Source organism: Sorex fumeus, unplaced genomic scaffold (genome assembly GCF_029834395.1).
Source record: "Sorex fumeus unplaced genomic scaffold, SorFum_2.1 ptg000051l, whole genome shotgun sequence".
NCBI lineage: Eukaryota > Metazoa > Chordata > Mammalia > Eulipotyphla > Soricidae > Sorex > Sorex fumeus.
The window spans coordinates 28,345,776-28,364,266 of record NW_026606108.1 but is presented as its reverse complement, the minus strand read 5'-3'; the positions used below and the strand labels follow the sequence as shown (position 1 = coordinate 28,364,266).

Sequence of the window (18,491 nt, the reverse complement as noted above, 5' to 3'; positions counted from 1 at the left end):
AAATGTATGTGTGCACATCTATTATTCATAAAGCTAGAGGTGCACTGTGACAATGCCTCAAATATAGAAATGTTTTGGGGTACTCTGGCTGCACTGTAGTATGTGACTTCAACAATTCTCCCCCAGAAACATGCTACTTAGATCTTTTAAATGTCAATTAACAAGAAAGAGGATTAACTTCTCTTGTCTCATGTGAGCACTAATTTCAAGTTTATTTTAAAAATTTACTTTCATGACATCTGCACTTGTTTGTTCATTGCAGCACTCTTTAAAATAGCCAGAATCTGGAAAATACCTGAGTGCCCAAAAACAGATGACTGGTTAAACAAACTTTGGTACATTTACACAATGGAGTACTATGTAGCTGTTAGAAAAGACGAAGTCATGAAATTTACATACAAGTGGTACTACATGGAAAGTATCATGTTAAGCGAAATGAGTCAGAAAGAGCAGGATAGACACACAAAGATTACATTCATCTGGGGAACATAAAGCAACAAAATAGGAGACTAACACCCAAGAATGGCCAAGATTAGTACCAGGAATTTTGCTCCATGTCTTGGAGGCCAGCCACTCATGCTAGGGGAAAAGGCAGCTCAGATAGAGAAGGGAGCAACATATAAAGTGTGTTGGGAGGATCCTCCCAGGATGGGAGAAGCATTCTGAAAGTAGACTATAGATCAAACATGATTGCCACTCAATGCCTCTTTTGCAAACCACAACACCCAAAAGGAGAGAGAGAACAAAAGGGAATGCCCTGTCACAGAAGCAGGATGGGATGGGGGGGATGGGGGGTGGGAGGGATACTGGGATCCGTGGTGGTGGGAAATGGGCACTGGTGGAGGGATGGGTATTTGATCATTGTATAATTGAAACCCAAGCACAAAAAATTTATAAGTCTACAACTGTACCTCATGGTATCTCACTAATAAAAATTAAAAAATAAATTAAAAATATTCACTTTCAAATACAAAATTAAATACATTTTAATTTGGGGAATGAAGGTGTGAAGTTTAAAATCACTGTGTTGAAGTGAATTCTATATCTAATGTTAATTCACAGTAGTTCCTTCCTGCTTTGCCAAATAAAAAATGATTGTTCACGCAAAATTCTCAAAAACTGGTGACCTGGGAATCTTCAAAATCTAAATTATTACTACACTTTAAACTAGCAATTGTCAAACATATCATGTGTGGACTTGCACGTGTGTGAACCAGAGGTTTTAAACCTTAAGTTCTGAAAGTTTATATTAAAGATATTTCAACAGTGGGCTGAAACGATAGCACAGCGGTAGGGCACTTGCCTTGCACGTGGCAGGCCCAGTTGAGCCGGGTTTGATTCCTCCGCCCCTCTGGAGAGCCCCGCAAGCTACCAAGAGTATCACGACAGCACGGCAAAGCCTGGCAAGCTCCCCGTGACGTATTCGATATGCCAAACACAGTAACAACAAGTCTCACAATGGAGATGCTACTGAGCCCGCTCGAGCAAATTGATGAGCAATGGGAGGACAGTGACAGTGATTTCAACAACATCATTACTTACTTTTGCTTCCCACTCCATGCCTGCTACTGAGATACCTAAGAGTACCACCACTGTAATAGCTCCAATTATTCGGATATCATTAATTTCATCTATCATAAGAAGGGAATGTTCCTTAAAAAAAAAGAGAGTTAAAAAAAATTTAAAAAAAGAGTTAAAATGACCAATATTATTTTAGATAAACATTCTTTTTAAACATTTTAGACATATCACAGTTCCTTATATACAATGGTTGAATATCTACTTAATGAATAAATAAAAAAACCTAAGGAAAAGGGAAATGAGCTGGAGTGATAGTACAGTGGGGTAAGGTGCTTGCCTTGCATGTGGCCGACCTGGGTTAGATCCCACGCACTCCACCAGAAGTGATCCCTGAGCACAGAGCCAGGAGTAAGCCCTGGCCACCACTGGGTGTGGCCCAAAAACAAAAAAAAAACAAAAAAAGAATTAAGAAAAGGAATAAATTATTTACCACTTGTTATTCAAATGTCTGGTGTCTTAAAAATTATCAAATTATTAACACTACTATTCTAATATTTAACAACAGCAAACAAAACTCATGATGAAGTCAATTATAATCATTAGGATGGGGGCGGGGAGATTTGGGGGCTGCACCCTGCTGTGCTTAGGGCTTACTACCCTGGGGGGGACTCAGGGGGACCAGAGATTGTACTGGGAATGGAAACCAGGTCAGTGCAAGCACCCTCCCCGATTTACTATCATTCATCCCTCACTAGAATTCAAGTTACGTATCAAATGGACAATTAGTAAAGGCATGTTTTTAAATATTTCACACCACATAAAATCAAGAGATAGGGCCAGAGAGCTCAATGGGCTGAAGTGCAAACTTTGCAAATGGAAGCACTGAGTTCCATTGCTGAGAGTAGCAGCTCCATGACAAAAACAAGCTTAGAAAAATAAATGAAAACCTTTCAAGCTGCTGCTGAAACCCTCACTGTTTCACTATATGAGAAAAGTCATTTATGGATTAGTATCAGTGACAATAAAAACATACACTAAAAATAACAAAATTTACTAAACAGAACAATAAAAGAATAAGAACTCTTAAAGATTATATTGCTTGCTTACTTACTCCTTTTCTCCACTACTTCGGCTTTCACAGGTAAGGTCAATGCCACTGAACTGTATCAGACCTTTCTGAATTTTGTACCTCCTAATAAACTACATACTATTATGGAAGAAGAATTATAACTTATCCTAACATGAACAGTATAGGTATCACTGAATATTCCCTTCAGGCCTTATTTACTTCTACTACTTTAATTGATATATATCCTCAAAACTCTTTTCAAACAAGTTCTACAAAATCCAGAATAGCATTAACAACTATTTTTTAGTCACCTCTACTTAGGTATGACTGTAGCTCCTAAATTAGACATACAATAAAGTGTCCTATAATCTCAATCTCACACTGAACCTATTACCTCCCAACTAACCACCCAAATCTAACAAGAGCATAAATTTGAAGTAATTTATCTTTTCCTTCTACACAATCATCCTGTTGTTTGTCGATTGCCTCGAGCAGGCCCCAGTAACGTCTCCTTCGTCCCAGCCCTGAGATTTTAAAAAGTGCCATATTCAAGGCTCTTTCTGGGTTAGGAGAATGAAACCCATCATTATTACTGGTCCCTTCTACAACTCATTAATAATCGACCCACTTATTCAACAAGACAAAAAAAATCTCATACCCATTTATCTCCAGATCCCTTGATTTTGTTTCAAAAGTAAGACAGTATTTTATCTCCAAGAAAGATGACAAACAACCTCTTATCCACTCATTAATTTTGGTTTTGGTACCAACTACACATGGCAGTGCCTGGGGGAACTACGCAATGCTAGAGGTGGAACTGTGTATCTCCTGCATGCAAAGCATGTGTCCCAGTCCCTTAAGAGATCTCCCTGGCTTCCAACTTTTTAAAATGTCTCATCTCCAGTTTTGGTGCCTCAAATCCATTCTCTAGTGTTTGAAGGTATTTCATTTGATCCCAAAACTAATCATGCCATGGTCTCCAACTCTAATCAAGATGAAACTCGAATTTCACAGCAAACAAGACCCTTTCTGACTTGGTAATTTTTTTCTTTATATATTTTGTTAATTGTTGGGAGGGGCACACTTGGTGCTCCGGGTTACTCTGAACATGACATTCAAAAATTTTCTCCTGGTGGTATCTGAGAGACTATGCAGTGCCAGATCTCTCTAATGCATGCGTTCTAGTCCTTTAAGCTATCATCTCTTTTTTGAGCTCTTCGCAGCCATAGTTTAGCATCTGCTCTTACAAAATCCTTGCTTGACATCGCCACTTCTGGTCCTGAATAATGTTAAATCATCTCCCTTCTTGTTCTTAAGGCTCCTACAGTTATCCACTTTGGATATTCTATAAAAATATTTTTCTTTGTCTATTCTTCCATACTAAATTTTTTGAAGGATTAGTTTCATATTCATCACTGCTTTCCTAGTACCTAGTGAGTGTCATCGATAAGCACTCAATAAAGACAACAAATGATAAAAAGGTGAATTACCTTAAGCAACTCCACCACAGTTTCTGCAAATCCAACCACATACATAGCAACTGCAACAGCATTGGCAAAAGCAAAAATCAGACCAATTGCACCACCAAATTCTGGCCCTAGACTTCTAGATATTAAATAATATGCTCCGCCTAAAGGAAAAAAAAAAGTACTAAAGTTAGTATTAAATGTCAAATAGTCCTTTTAATTATACAAAAGAGTTCACAAAGCATATAACTCCAGTAAGCAGTTAAATTAATGGGCAAGTGGGTGAGCATATTTTTACAACCACCCAGAATTCTTTACAACCCACTTCATTAAGTCTCCAGAGAATTCTTCCTTTATCAAATATAAAACAATGTTATTTAAATCTCTACTTTCTAAAGTTTAAAATTAGAATGGATAATACTTTCTTCCTCATACATTAAAAGATATCAAGATTATTTCCCAAGTGATACTCTAAGAATTTTTAATCTTAATATAGCCTTTAAAAATCACAGCTGAGCTACTTGGTCCAATTATTTGTTCCCTGGCTCTGTATTCAGATCAGTCTTGATGGGCTCCAGGAGACCATGTGTGGCCAACCATCAAACTCAGGTGAGCCAAATACAAGGCAAGCACATTACCCACTATATAATCTCTGCAGCTCCTAGTCTAGTTTTTAAATAATGTGCATTACAAGGCAAAACAAACAAAAATCCACAGAAAACTGTAATGAGCAGTATTAAGTAGTAACTTAAATATTCTTAAAAAAAATTGCCTAATGACAGAGAAAACATATTAAATGAGCCATCATAAAGCAGGGAACTCCAACGTAAAAAATAGACCAGCTCTATGATTGGGGGGTTAGTTAGGGGTTGGGTCACACCTGCTCAGTGCTATGGAGTTAGACTCCTAACTCTTATGCTTACGAATTTCTCCTTGTGCTAGAGGATAGGAGGGTATCATATGGGGTGCCAAGATCAAACCTTGGTTGGCTGCATTTGCAAGTAAAGCACCCTACCTGCTGTACTACTTCTCTTTAGTCCCAGTTTAACTTAAATCTCTAAGAGTTAACTGAAATCTCTAAGAGTTCATTAAAAATGCTAATTTATATCTAGCTCTTAAACAATAATCCAAAGATCTAAAATATTGATGAAGTTATATGAATTTTTCTAGATAAAATAACATTTAATGAATACCATATAATGTATTATCATATAATGAATACCACTGAACAACTGAATACTTATTTCTACCATTTTCCCAATATAATTATGACAGAGGCTGATGCTGGGGCGGGGAGGTCACTGGGACACTCCTGAAGCTGCCATCTATGATGCTGCCTATGATTCCTGCCTTCAAACCTTCCCTGCATTTGTTGTTTCTGGGGGGAGGATGATAGCACAGCGGGTAGGACGTTTGCCTTTGCATGAGGCCGACCCGGGTTCAATTCCTCTGCCCCTCTCAGAGAGCCTGGCAAACTACAGAGAATATCCCGCCCGCATGGCAGAGCCTGGCAAGCTCCCGTGTATTCAATATTTCAATCTCATCAACCCCAAACTTCTTTACTCATTTCACTATTTTTATTGTTTTTTAATGAGGTAATACAACTTAAATCTTTCTGAGATTATTGAACACAAAGAGTCCTAATGGAGTTAAACTTCTGCATACAATTATCCAGTTTTCCTGAAACCATTTATTCAAGAGAATATTCTTTTTCCACTGAGTATTCCTAACTGCAACATCAAATATCAGGTGACTATATGCCCATGAATTTTCTCAGTTCACAAATGTGTATTTTTATTCCAATACCATACTGTCTTGATTTATCTTTATAACATAGTTCAAAATCTGAAAGTGTGATGCTGCCAGCTTTTTCTTAGGACTACTCTAACTCCAAGATCTTTTGCAACTTCATATGAATTACACAGAATTTATAAAAGTCTTTCAATAGAGTCAATTTATTCCAGATAAAGTATTAAAGAGATCTTTTTCAACAAATATTGGAATAACTGCAACAAATAACAAATACTGGAACCCTAACAAAAGTTAACTAAAAATGGATGACATATATAAATGGATGACTGAAAACTTAGGCTACATTTTTTTAATGGAATAAATACAGAAAAATCCTTAAGACTCCAAACTAAGCAACAGTTTCTTAGATGCCACACCAAAAATATAATCGCAAAAATAAAGATAATAAATTGAACATAAAACTAAGCACTGCTCTTCAATTGACACCATTATGGAAATGTAAATTCATTTCATATACTAGGAGAAAATACATGCAGATTACATATTGAAAAAGAACTTGCATCAGATATGCATTCCTATCAAAGGTGAGAAAATCTAAGAGATTCAAATGTCTAGACATTAAGAAAGAGCAAGTGAAAACCATCACAATACTACACATATACTATTAAAATAAAAATAGGGCCAAGCTCAACGGGGTATAGAACACACATAGAATGTCGGGTTCAATTATTGGCATCACCCAGTGCACTCTATCCGCCTCACACACCCCATTCCACTCCTCAAGCACTGCAGGTTGGGGGGGGGGACATTAACAATATCAAATGCCAGTGAAATTATCCATGTGTAGAGTGGGCCAACTGAATTCTCATCCAGTTCTCATCTCATCTGTTCGCTGAAATGAAAAAGATAGCTTCTGACATAATGTTTGTTGAAATGAAAATGATAGCCTTTAGAAAACAATTTGACTCCTCATATAAAGTCAAGCTCGCATTTTATCAGGCAATTTCTCTCATTGGCCAGTTAAAAATCTACACTTACATAAAAACTCAATGCTAACAATTACTACAGCTTTACTTTTTTTTTAAATTGTTTGTTTTTTGTTTTTGAGCCACATCTGGTAATGCTCAGGACAATACTTTACTCCTGGAAGTGCTCAGGGAACAATATGAGATGCTGGGGATCAAACCCAGGTTGGCTGTGTGCAAAGCAAGTACCCTATCCATTGTATTAACTCTCAAGCCCCTACTGCAGCTTTATTTATAACAACCAAGAAAAAAAATCTAAATAATTCTCAATCAGGAAATGGAGAAACAAATCATGCTATGTGTACACAATATCCACTATTGATGTATATAAGGAAATACACAGATCTTAAAAGCATTCGGTGAAATGAAAGACAAAATTCAGATGACTACAAACTCCCTTATGATTTTACGTAAAGAATTTTTTGTATTACAGGGGCAGAGAGAAGATAGATTAAGTGGTGGACAGGAGCTAAAGGCAGAAAAAGAAACAAGTGACATAGGGCAAAGGGAGTTTCTGACATAATGGAATGTCCTTACTCTGTAACATATTTAAAGAACTACATCAATTTTCAATATATTAAGTATAGGTAAAAAAACAAATCCTTCATGCCCAACTCAATCAGCTAATCAGTGGCTGAATAAATAGCAGTACTCCTACATAAAAAAGGGGAAAAAATATCTTGACATCTAACATGTAACAAATCATTTGATACTTTTAACTTATTAACTTTTATATAAAGTTAATTTCCCATCATTCTTCAAATGTGAGTACTGAGATTTTGGAGGATGAATTTTTAAATTTTGTCACATGTCTATATTCAAATCAGCTATCAGCAGTAGGAATATAATTACTGTCACACTGAAGAAGTAGGCATAGGTCGAAAGAGATAACTAAATAGGCCAAGGACATGCTTCATATATAGGAGTTCCATTCTGAGGCCAGGTTACCATTACCATCTGATCTCCTGAGTGTGAGTCTAATCACTGCCAGGAGGAATCACTGAGCACTATTAGATATAGCCCCCAACACAAGAAGTCACTGTAGTTTCTTCAATTTGGTTCCTGTTGACAGGAAAATTAGCAACCACTGTTACCTTCTTCAAGTTTCTAACATAAAACAATATCTAGGTTCTTTTCATAACTTCCTGCCCAAATCAATTTTTCCAAAATTCCCAGTTTAAGTGGAAATTTACAATGTGGACACCTGCAGTGCTCATTGCCATTTGTTATAGGTCATTTTTTATGCACAGAGCTAAGAAGTATACACTTTCGGGATAAAATACGTGCAATACTGATTCTTTCTATATGGAATCATGACTACGGTGCAATGTAATCTCTTCAGTTTTATGCCTGAATCTTACTTTTTTGTAAGTGGAAAACAGTTCTTACATGAAACTCAAGTGAATCTTAATCGAGGTGCCCATCTATAAAAGGATCACCCCTTTGAGTGACATTCATTGAGAGATTCTACATGAAACTCATTGCAGAAGATGCAGCTTATTAATAGTCTATAAAGGATCAGCCAGACAATGAAAGTCACCAACTCTCACACACAAAAAAAAATGATTTTTCTCCAAAAGCACTTGGTCACTTCTTTAATGGCTTTTTCCCTATAATTTTTATTATTTCAGCAAAGCATGAATACTTTATTTGTATGAGTGTCTCAAGATAACAGGATTTAGAATTTTATGTTCTAATTGATGATTTTCTCCCTACAATTTCTTCCCTTGTGAACTATAATTTTAAGGGTACTAGGCAAAACTGCAGCATTCCACATTCCCATACTTCCTTAGTCACTCAGGGTAGATGACTGGACATAGTTTTTGAGGTACACATACTTGTAAATTTATTTAGTGCTAGCTTTGAGTGATGAAAAGAATTTAAGTGATATTTTTCACTAAAATCTATACTTCCAATAAGTTTTAACTCGCGTGGAGAACAATCCTGAAGCAATGCTGCCATTGGCTTCATGAACCATTCCCATTAAGGCTCACTACCTAAATTCAAAGAACTGAAGATTAGAAAAAATTCTTTGAGGAGCTGCTGATTCATTGAAAAAAATTTAATATCCTGTCCGATTTCTCCTTCCACTTCCATTGCTCAATAATAACAGACAGAAAGTCTGAGGCTTCTAGAACACAAGAAGCTAAAGAAAATCTGTTGATCATATCCATATCCTATAGCCAATGGACCTGGAACAAGGCTCAAATACACATAAGACACCAGCAAACAACGCCGCGTGTTCCATACAGGGTCATAATGCTCTGGATCCATGGTATGTAAGAAATATGAAATCAGGAGAAAAAATGAAAATCTGGTTTTCTCCCTGTCTCCAGATACCTGAGATAAGGTAAAAAAAAAATGTGTGCATATAGGCAGGAGAGATAGTACAGAGGGTAAAGTGCTTGTCTGGTATGTAGACAACCTGAGTTTGACCCTGACCAGAGTCAGGAGAAAGCCCTGATTACTGACAGGTGTGGCCCAAAGACAAAAACCAAAAACAGTAACAAAAAGAAAATGTGTGTGTGTATATAATACCAAATTCAGATCTGAAAAGTAAGCTCAGTTAAATGGAATTAGTTTATTCTTTTCCCAGCAAATCTATGACAGGAGCTTAGACACACTTTTTCTTTTTCAAGAAATCTCACTTTAGTGAACTGAGGTTTTTGTTTGGTCATAGATTTTTCTTATTATTTTCATAAAACCCATGGCCAGTTTTCTATACTCCTAGTTGCTCCTGCTAGCAGAAAGAGGAGGGGGGAAATCCCAATCTAATGGCCTCCAATGACATATCTGAGAGCAACCACAGAAGAAAGCTGATGGGATTGGATTCAGAGGCCCAGGTATTACTCATTCAAGCTTTTAAGTTATCAGGAAAGAACGCTGCCCAAGTTCCCATGAATGGGAAGACATTAGGCTACCTTTGTCCAACAATGTCCAAATGAGCGTTGCATATTAGTGATCCAAAGGGTCAATGCCTGAAAGGAGGACAGAAGGCAGCCTAGCAGAAGAACAAACCCAATTAGAAGTTCCTTCCGTTTTCCAACAAATACAGTAAACACTGTAAATACATGTTAACAGCACACATGTTGTGTATGGGTCAATATAACATTTCATATTTGAATATACTTGCCCGAAGGTGCTTGATAACTTTTTTGTCTACAAATCTAATACTGCTTTGGAAAGCTAACTAAAAGGCTTAAATCCTAATTTATTCAGTAAAAGTGACTCAACAATGATGTCAAAAGACTGAACTTACCTCCTCGTACAAATCCATTAGTAGCTATTGCTGATGTGGATAATCCTGTAATAGTTGTCACGACAGTGGCCATGGCTATTACAACGACCGATAAACCTTTAGGGAAAAAAGAAAAAGTCAAGAATAACTACTACTCTTTATTTAAACCTGCCATATCCAGGTTGCTCTCAGAATATAAATTTATACTGTAACTTAGGACTTTACTTGATCCCATTTTAGAAAATTTAATGAGAATAGGGCTGGAGCGATAGCACAGCAGGTAGGGCGTTTGCCTTGCACGCAGCCAACATGGCCGACCCGAGTTCGATTCCTCCGCCCCTCTCGGAGAGCCCAGCAAGCTACCGAGAGTATTCGATATGCCAGACACAGTAACAACAAAGTCTCCAATGGAGACGTTACTGGGCCCACTCGAGCAAATCGATGATCAACGAGAGGGCCTTTACCTTTACCTTTTACCTTACAAAACTAGTAAATCAAAACAAATATCAAGGAGAACATAATTCCTTGAATTTTATAAGGCTGAAAGTTTAAGCATGCAGTTATTCTGCTTTCTCATTCTTAAATGAATCATGTAGTTTGCAATTTCACATACCTATTCCAGCTTGACCCACAATCCAAGATAACCTAATGAAGAGCATCACACCCCAAATGTTTAACATACACCGGACCTAGGAAGGAAAAGGAAATCAAGTAATATTTGAACATGATCAAAAGCAACACATAAGTTCATTCCTAATTAGACAAAAACAGGATAAACATACAGTTAAACTACAGTAAATTTTAGTTATCTCACCTTTCCCCTGAGCAGTTTGATTGTTGTTCTGGATTTGATACCATCCAGTAGTGCTCAGGGACCTCTCCCCGGCTCAGTGACAAGGGGCTGCTCCCAGCAGTGACTGAGGAATTGTGAACTGATGTAATGCCAGCAGTTCAAGAAATCAAATCCAATGCTCCCTCATGCAAATGCATGTGTTCTAGTCTATTGTGCTACCTCCCTGGTTCTTACAAGCAGATTAAACCTTAGAGAACTTAAGTATAATACCCTGTTAAGTATACTGAAACATATGCATTGAAACATATGTATCTGTGAATGTGTGTATATACAGATACGCATCACAGCAATAATCTGAAGCAACTGAGCAACAAAACTCTAAGAAATATTTTAAGATTTCAACCTTAAAAGGTAAACCATGTTCCCCTTTTCCAATGCAATCTAAGAATTAGCAAATAATAACTACCAGGAACTTCACACTCACCCTATTCTTCCTTTTTTTTGGGGGGGGGGGGGGGTCACACCTGGAGATGCACAGGGGTTACTCCTGGCTCATGCACTCAGGAATTACTACTGGCAGTGCTCGGGAGACCATGTGGGATGCTGGTAATTGAATCCGGGTCAGCCACGTGCAAGGCAAAGGCCCTAACTGCTGTCACCCTATTCTTTAGGCAATAAAATTAATGCTAGAATCCTCCTTCTGGTTTTCCCATAAATGCCAATATAATTTCAAGTAAGTACTTCTAAAGTTCTAAAGCAGGTCATGTTTACCTCTCTAATTAGATCCTTACTGTGTAGTCACACACAGAAAATTACATGTAAATCTTAACCTCAGACATCTGAATTCATCTACTGAAGTGAACTCACAAATCAACAAAATTTCTCTTCATTCTTTGTTCGTTAGTCACTATACATTACTCTTCAAAAGATAATCGGGCTAGGACCAGATAGTACAGCGGGTACAGCCTTACTGGTGGCCAACCAGGGTTTGATCCCCAGCAAACCATATGGTCCACCAAGACCTCCAGGAGTACAGAGTGCAAATTCCTGAGTGCAGAGCCAGAATTAAAAGCCCTGAGCATCGCCATGTGTGACCTCAAAATCAAAAAAAAACAAAAGATAATGGAGCAGCAGGGAAAGAAAGCAGATTTATTTCAACTCTATTTACAATTTTGTTTTCTTGATCTTGATGCTGTCAATTTAACAGGTCCATACTTAATTCCTAAAAAGCGACATTATATGAGGTCATTAAAAGGAAACAAATTATATGTATAGGGTAATCAAATTTGCTTTGATTAAAATAATATACTGTATTCCCATTACTGGATTTAATATTAATAACCAAAGTGGATACAAGTTATCAATTTGACCTTCAAAAACACGCAAGATAAAAGCTGAAAAAAGAACAATGTCTCCTGAGAACTGATGAAAATAGTAGATTTTATAATAAACTGAAAAAATTCTGTATATCTATAATGAAGTCTGATCAGGGACACAGTTCATTAGTAGAACAAGAGGACCTGAATTCAATTTCTTGCACTAAAAACATTTATAGATTAAAAAGTAAAATAACTTGTGTTTTTATAAAAGTGAAAGAAAGTCTGTATGCACATACTAAAACACCCTTTATCCAGCCGAACTTCACGACTCCTTTACTTTCTGCAGCATATGTGACCACAGCATCTCTGGTCGGAGTACTTTCTTCCCCATTTGCAAAGCCATCCTCAAAGGGCTCCTGGTAAAAAAAGAAAGGCAAATTATGATTAAGAAAATTTACATTTTAAATCATTTAATTTTAAAAAAGAAAACCAAAATATATTTAATCATGCTTAGAAGGTACAGTATACATTTGAAAAAAAAATTATGGATTTCTAAGTACCCTCCCTAAGGAAAACGTAGAAGAAAATTACTAAGAAAACTATTAATTGACATAATTGTAACTATGAATATTAAAATTATTGAGTTCAAAACATTTTTTGTTTGTTTTTGGCTGCATCCAACAAAGCTCAAAGGTTACTCCTGGATCTGCTCTCCTTGGGGGGACAATATGGAATGTAGGGGATCAAACCCAGGTTTCAATCCTACCCACTGTAATATCTCTCCAGCCCTAGAGTTTAAATTTGACAGTAAACTAATTTTAATAATTTCCAGTCTTAATAGCATTTCATTCTGTCTGACAGCAGTACGGCGTTTGCCTTGCAGCCAGCCCGGCCGAGCCAGGTTTGATTCCTCCGCCCCTCTCGGAGAGCCCGGCAAGCTACCGAGAGTATCTTGCCCGCTAGGCAGAGCCTGGCAAGCTCCCCGTGACGTATTCGATATGCCAAACACAGTAACAAGTCTCACGATGGAGACATTACTGGGCCCACTCAAGCAAATCGATGAACAATGAATGGGAGGACAGTGTGACAGTGGACACTCTGTCTGAAAAACACAAGGGATGGACACTGTTTGTCAAATAAGTATGTCAGTTCATTCAGACCTTGCTGCAGCCCAAGTTTGTTGTCTAGTTGGCACCCTCCCCCACATCTGAAATTTCACTATTAATTAAAATTCCTCATCAAAGAACTGTTTACATGAATTCCTAGATTCAGCTTTTTTTTTTGAATAACAGTGAGTTAGTTACACAGTTACAAAATTGTTCATAATTGGGTTTCAGCCATACTATGCTCCAACACCTGTCCCTTCACTAATGTACATTTCCTGCCACCAATGCCCCGTTTCGCTTCTGCCAACCCCCTCCCCAGTCTGCCTCTCTAGCAGACACTTTTCTTCTCTCACTCTTGTTCTCTCTCTCTTTCCTTTTGGGCACTATGTTGTGATATAGGTCTAAAAGGCTACAATATATCCCTTTACCTCCTTTCAGCACTCAGATCTGTGCAAACAATCATTGCCACAGTACCAGATTCATTCTTGAATCCTTCCTTTACTTCGTCCTTATATAAATATCTACTCAGTGCTCTTCGTTCCTTTTTTTCTAATTATTCTCTGATCAGACATGAACTAACAGTTTAACAACACAATACATTTTCACAATCAGTGGTATTTTCTCCCAGGTGGTTTGACATTTGATGTTTCTAATACACACAGGAAGACAGATGCCTCTCTTCCTGGGAAAAAAAAAATGAAATGAGTTTAACTAAAAAAGGCTACTTTTTCTAAGGCTAAGTACTGATGTGGGTTCCTTTTTGACAATGCAAAAGTATGCAGGCATCTTAAAATTTCGGCTGTGGGTGGTTTCCAGAATTCAACCTCAAAGTTGAAGATCTAGCAATATTTATGCCAGTTTCCTTTATACTATAAACAACCAAATTCAAAAAGCAAAGAGATTTCCAGCATATATAGTTATCTGAAAATAAAGACAGATCCAAATAAAATTAAAATGTATTTTTCCATCATGTTCCCAAAGCTATATACCAATTTTCTTTAAATACACTAGTTGCAGATAAATTATATTGTCAAAGAAAATTAACATGATTAGCAAAGAAAAATTACAGCAGCTGCCCACACACACAAACTAGGGTATACTTATAATCAGGAAATAAGTATTAAATTACTATAAATTGTAAACATACCAAGACGAAAATTTCCATATATAATTATAATTGCTAATCCTAAGGCATATAAGTAGAATCTTTAAATTTGCCCACCATACTCATAGAAATGTTTTTCATATAATGGACAAAAGTTAAAAAAAATCACAAACAATAACTTTATGGATGTTAAATTAATTTAGATGTTCATGAATTAGGCATATTAAATAAAGGGATCAATTAATTTGGATTTGAGGAACTAATTCTTCCCTATGTAGCACTTGTAACAATTTTTCACCTGCCAACCAGGGACTCAAGGTGGAGAGAAGACTGGAAGGGGGAAGAGAACAGAAAGAAAACAACAATCCCAGTGAGTTAGATGCTCAGTAACAGAAAAAAGTTCTAAAGAGAGAGATAAAAAAATTGTGACTGGAACATAGGAGAGGGGCCAGTGATAAAGAGCTAATGGTAAGAGAAAACCTGTGGAATTGGACATTTTCCTGAGCAGAGAAAACTTCAAGAATGAAAGGGTACTCTGGTCTCCATTTATTAGTTTGTAGGGAACAAAGCAGACTTTTTCACTATCAATAATCTCTTCTCATGAATATTCAAATTTCTGCCTCAGCTCAATCATTCTTCTTCCTTTAACCATACTATACTCCCTCCCTCCACTATGACCAGCTGACTTTGCCAGTGACACTGGGATGGTTTACTAAGGAATCCAAGATTTCTCTGCTGCCAAAAGTAATGTATATTAAAGTCCCTGTCTCACATAACTTGGGTATGTTTTTATTTGGAAGGAGTTATACAACAATGCCTAATTACCTGGGCTCCAAGTACCCTAGGTGAGGATACCCACCAGGGCCACACAATGCAGTGCCAGGGATCAAAACTGGTGCTTCATCTGTGCAAGGCACATGCTCTGTCTCCTGAACTACATCTCTGGCTCTCAAAAGAATTTTGAATATCGTGTAATACCACTGACGACTGTTTCTTCTAACACCAAATTTCAATCTCCTACCCAGGAACTTATATCACTTCAATACTTGGTCCTACAAACAGGTCTTTTTCCTCTCTACATTTTCTCTCTATGATCATTTCACCTCGAGCGGGCCCAGTAACGTCTCCATTGGAGACTTTGTTGTTACTGTGTCTGGCATATCGAATACTCTCGGTAGCTTGCCGGGCTCTCCGAGAGGGGCGGAGGAATCGAACTCGGGTCGGCCATGTTGGCCGCTTGTAAGGCGAACGCCCTACCCGCTGTGCTATCGCTCCATTTCACCAAACCCATAGCTTTAAACATCATGATCATATCCAAATCATACTTCCCCTCTGTCTGCTCATCGTATAAGTAATGACGTTGCTACTTGGGTGTTTTATTGTTTTCACTAGTGTAATTCACACATAATGAGAAAATTTATCAGAAGCAGTAATTTGACTCTAAATTAAAGAGCAAACCGCAGCATGGCATGAGCACCACCAGGGGTCACTAGTGAGCAGAATCAAGAATAGTGCTGCACCAAATTCTCCCACAACCCTCCCTAGTTTGAAAGACTTACAAATACTTTCTAATGTACAACTGAACATTCCTAAATGAACACTTAAAAATTATAAACTGGAGCCTAATCACTAGTACAGCAGGTAGGGCACTTGCCTTGCATGCTGCTGACCCAGAGTTTGACGCTCAGCATCTCATATGGTCCTTCAAGCAATACCAGGAATAATTTTTGAGAGCACAGCAAGAGAATCCCCCGAGCATCCTCGGGTTTGGCTCCAAAACAATACCAAAAAAATCCAATTTATCTTTTTTAAATAGCTACAACATTGGAATCTTTGCTCATCTCTTTGAGTGAGCAAAGAAAATAATTTATACTTTTTCCTTTCAAGTCATGGAGGAGGGGGCACTGTCAGAGTTCGATTTTGTTTAAATAACTGAGTAGACTGTGCCAAAGTATCTTTTTAGTTCTAATGTTACTACAATATTATCTCCAGATAAACACAAAACATTAAAATATGAAGACAGGCTCCAATCTATAACTGCTAATGCTCTTCTACCATAAGGAGTGTTCATTTGCATAAAGTAGCATTTGGGCCTAATGACATACTCCCATCCATTCACTAGATATTAATTTTATCAATTTCCATAACAGGTACAGGCTTCTTTAGAGTATTTTTACAATAGAGGCTAGAGACAAAGTGTATATTGTCTATAAATTTGGGATACAGTCCTCTAGAACAAAATAATCTCTATTATATAAAATGTTTATTGTCACTGTCACTTCCCTCCTATTGTTCATCAATTTGCTCAAGCAGGCCCAGTAACGTCTCCATTATGACAATTGTTACCGTGTTTCGCATATTGAATATGACACAGGTAGCTTGCCAGGCTTTGCCGTGCGGGCGAGATACTCTTGGTAGCTTGCCGGGCTCTCCAAGAGGGGAGGAAGAATCGAACTCGGGTCGGCCATTGTTGGCTGCGTGCAAGGCAAATGCCCTACCCACTATGCTATCCTGTAGACCAAAAATGCTTATTAATTCCATTAAAAAAGATAACTGCCTTGGGGTCAGAGAAATAGTACAATAGGTAGGGTGTTTGCCTTGCAGACCTACTTGGGTTTAATCCATGGTATCTTACAGGGTTCCCCAAGCACCACCAGAAATCATTCTTGAGCACAGAGCCAGAAATAAACCCTGATCACAGTGTGACCCAAAAACAAATAAAGACTGTTTTTTGGATTCATACTCCATTTCCAATTCAGTCTTTTCTGACATTTTCCCAGTCTGTAAAACAGAGATGAGCTGAAAAGATAGTACAGGAGAAAAGGCCTTACACAAATGGCTTCTGGACAACCCTGATCCAATCCCTTGCATGGCATATGGTCCCCTGAGCACTGCCAAGGGTCACTTCTGAATTCAGAGCCAGGAAAAAAAACACTGAGCACCACCACTAGGTGTGGCCAAACTCCTCTGCCCCTTAAAAACAAACAACACCACAGAATAATCCCATCCCCTTAAGAGTTTTTAGGTTTTCTATGTAAAAATGCCTTGATTTTAGGACACGTACCTGAAGTAGCTGAGGCATCTAGCTTTTGGATATATGCCAGTAAACAATTTAAAATCTATCAATTTTAGTGCCACATGGTAGAAATGTGGCAATTTGATTCCCTGATAGCATACAAGTTAGTAGAAACGTTTTTAACAAGAACACGTTCACATACACAACTGACCCTATTAGAGCAAAGGCAGAAGTTCCTTGGGTTTCCAAATGTGCTGCTTAGTGCCCAGTGAATGAAGTGCATGGGCCTATAGTAAAGAACAAGGCCCACAGCAGTGAGAACTAATCTTGCAAGAAGGGATTCCTGACTACACCTCTGAAATATATACAGCATGAAATCTTGACCACGCATTAATGAACCATTATGAGACTATGCTCTGGGTAAAGATACATTTACTTAAAATAGCAAATGGCTTTTAGCATCACCTCTGACTAGAAAGTGGTTTCTAAACTAGTACCTTAACTTAACATAATATGAGGATATTAGATATCCACTGATGAAATTCAAGGATAGTTACTAATTAAAGATAAGGAAAGCTACTAGGAAGAAAAACTGGATATGACAGTTTTAGTTTTTCTGTAAGATAAAAGTTTTTTGTACAGGTTAATAATTTTCTTTTCAGTCACAAAGTACAGGTCAGATAGTCATTTATGTACCAAATGAAGACCATACACTTTTCTAGCACTTTGATCCAAACAATAAAACTAGGATCCCAATCATAACTGATATGCTGTTTATACAATCTAAAGGATAGGAACTAGAGAGGGATCATTAAAGTTTCTAATACGTTTACAAATGCTTATTTGGAAGAAGGTACTTCTGTAGGGTAGAGATAGAGGTAACAACAATGATTACTATTTTTCCAGTGTCAATATCAAATTACTCCTGCAGACTGTATCACCTAAATGTTAAAAAAAAAAAAGACATTCTGGGGGTTAGGGGGTTAGACTACAAGCAGGTAAGGCCCTTGCTTTGCATGTGTCCAACCCAGGTTAAATCCCTGACACCGCAAATGATACCCTAACTGCCAGGAATGATCCC

General features: G+C 37.6%; 1 protein-coding gene across 2 annotated transcripts in view; it reads right to left on the bottom strand.

The window, feature by feature from the left end:
- SLC12A2 (solute carrier family 12 member 2) overlaps nucleotides 1–18,491 on the bottom strand; it is an 89,687-nt gene that overhangs the window by 48,724 nt on the left and 22,472 nt on the right. For both annotated transcript variants that reach the window (XM_056124400.1, XM_056124401.1), the window contains exons 2-6: nucleotides 12,480–12,599; nucleotides 10,685–10,760; nucleotides 10,093–10,188; nucleotides 4,081–4,220; nucleotides 1,543–1,653 (exon numbers count right to left, since the gene is read on the bottom strand). In XM_056124400.1, the coding sequence (XP_055980375.1) occupies nucleotides 1,543–1,653; nucleotides 4,081–4,220; nucleotides 10,093–10,188; nucleotides 10,685–10,760; nucleotides 12,480–12,599 (543 nt within the window). The remainder of the gene's footprint in view (nucleotides 1–1,542; nucleotides 1,654–4,080; nucleotides 4,221–10,092; nucleotides 10,189–10,684; nucleotides 10,761–12,479; nucleotides 12,600–18,491) is intronic.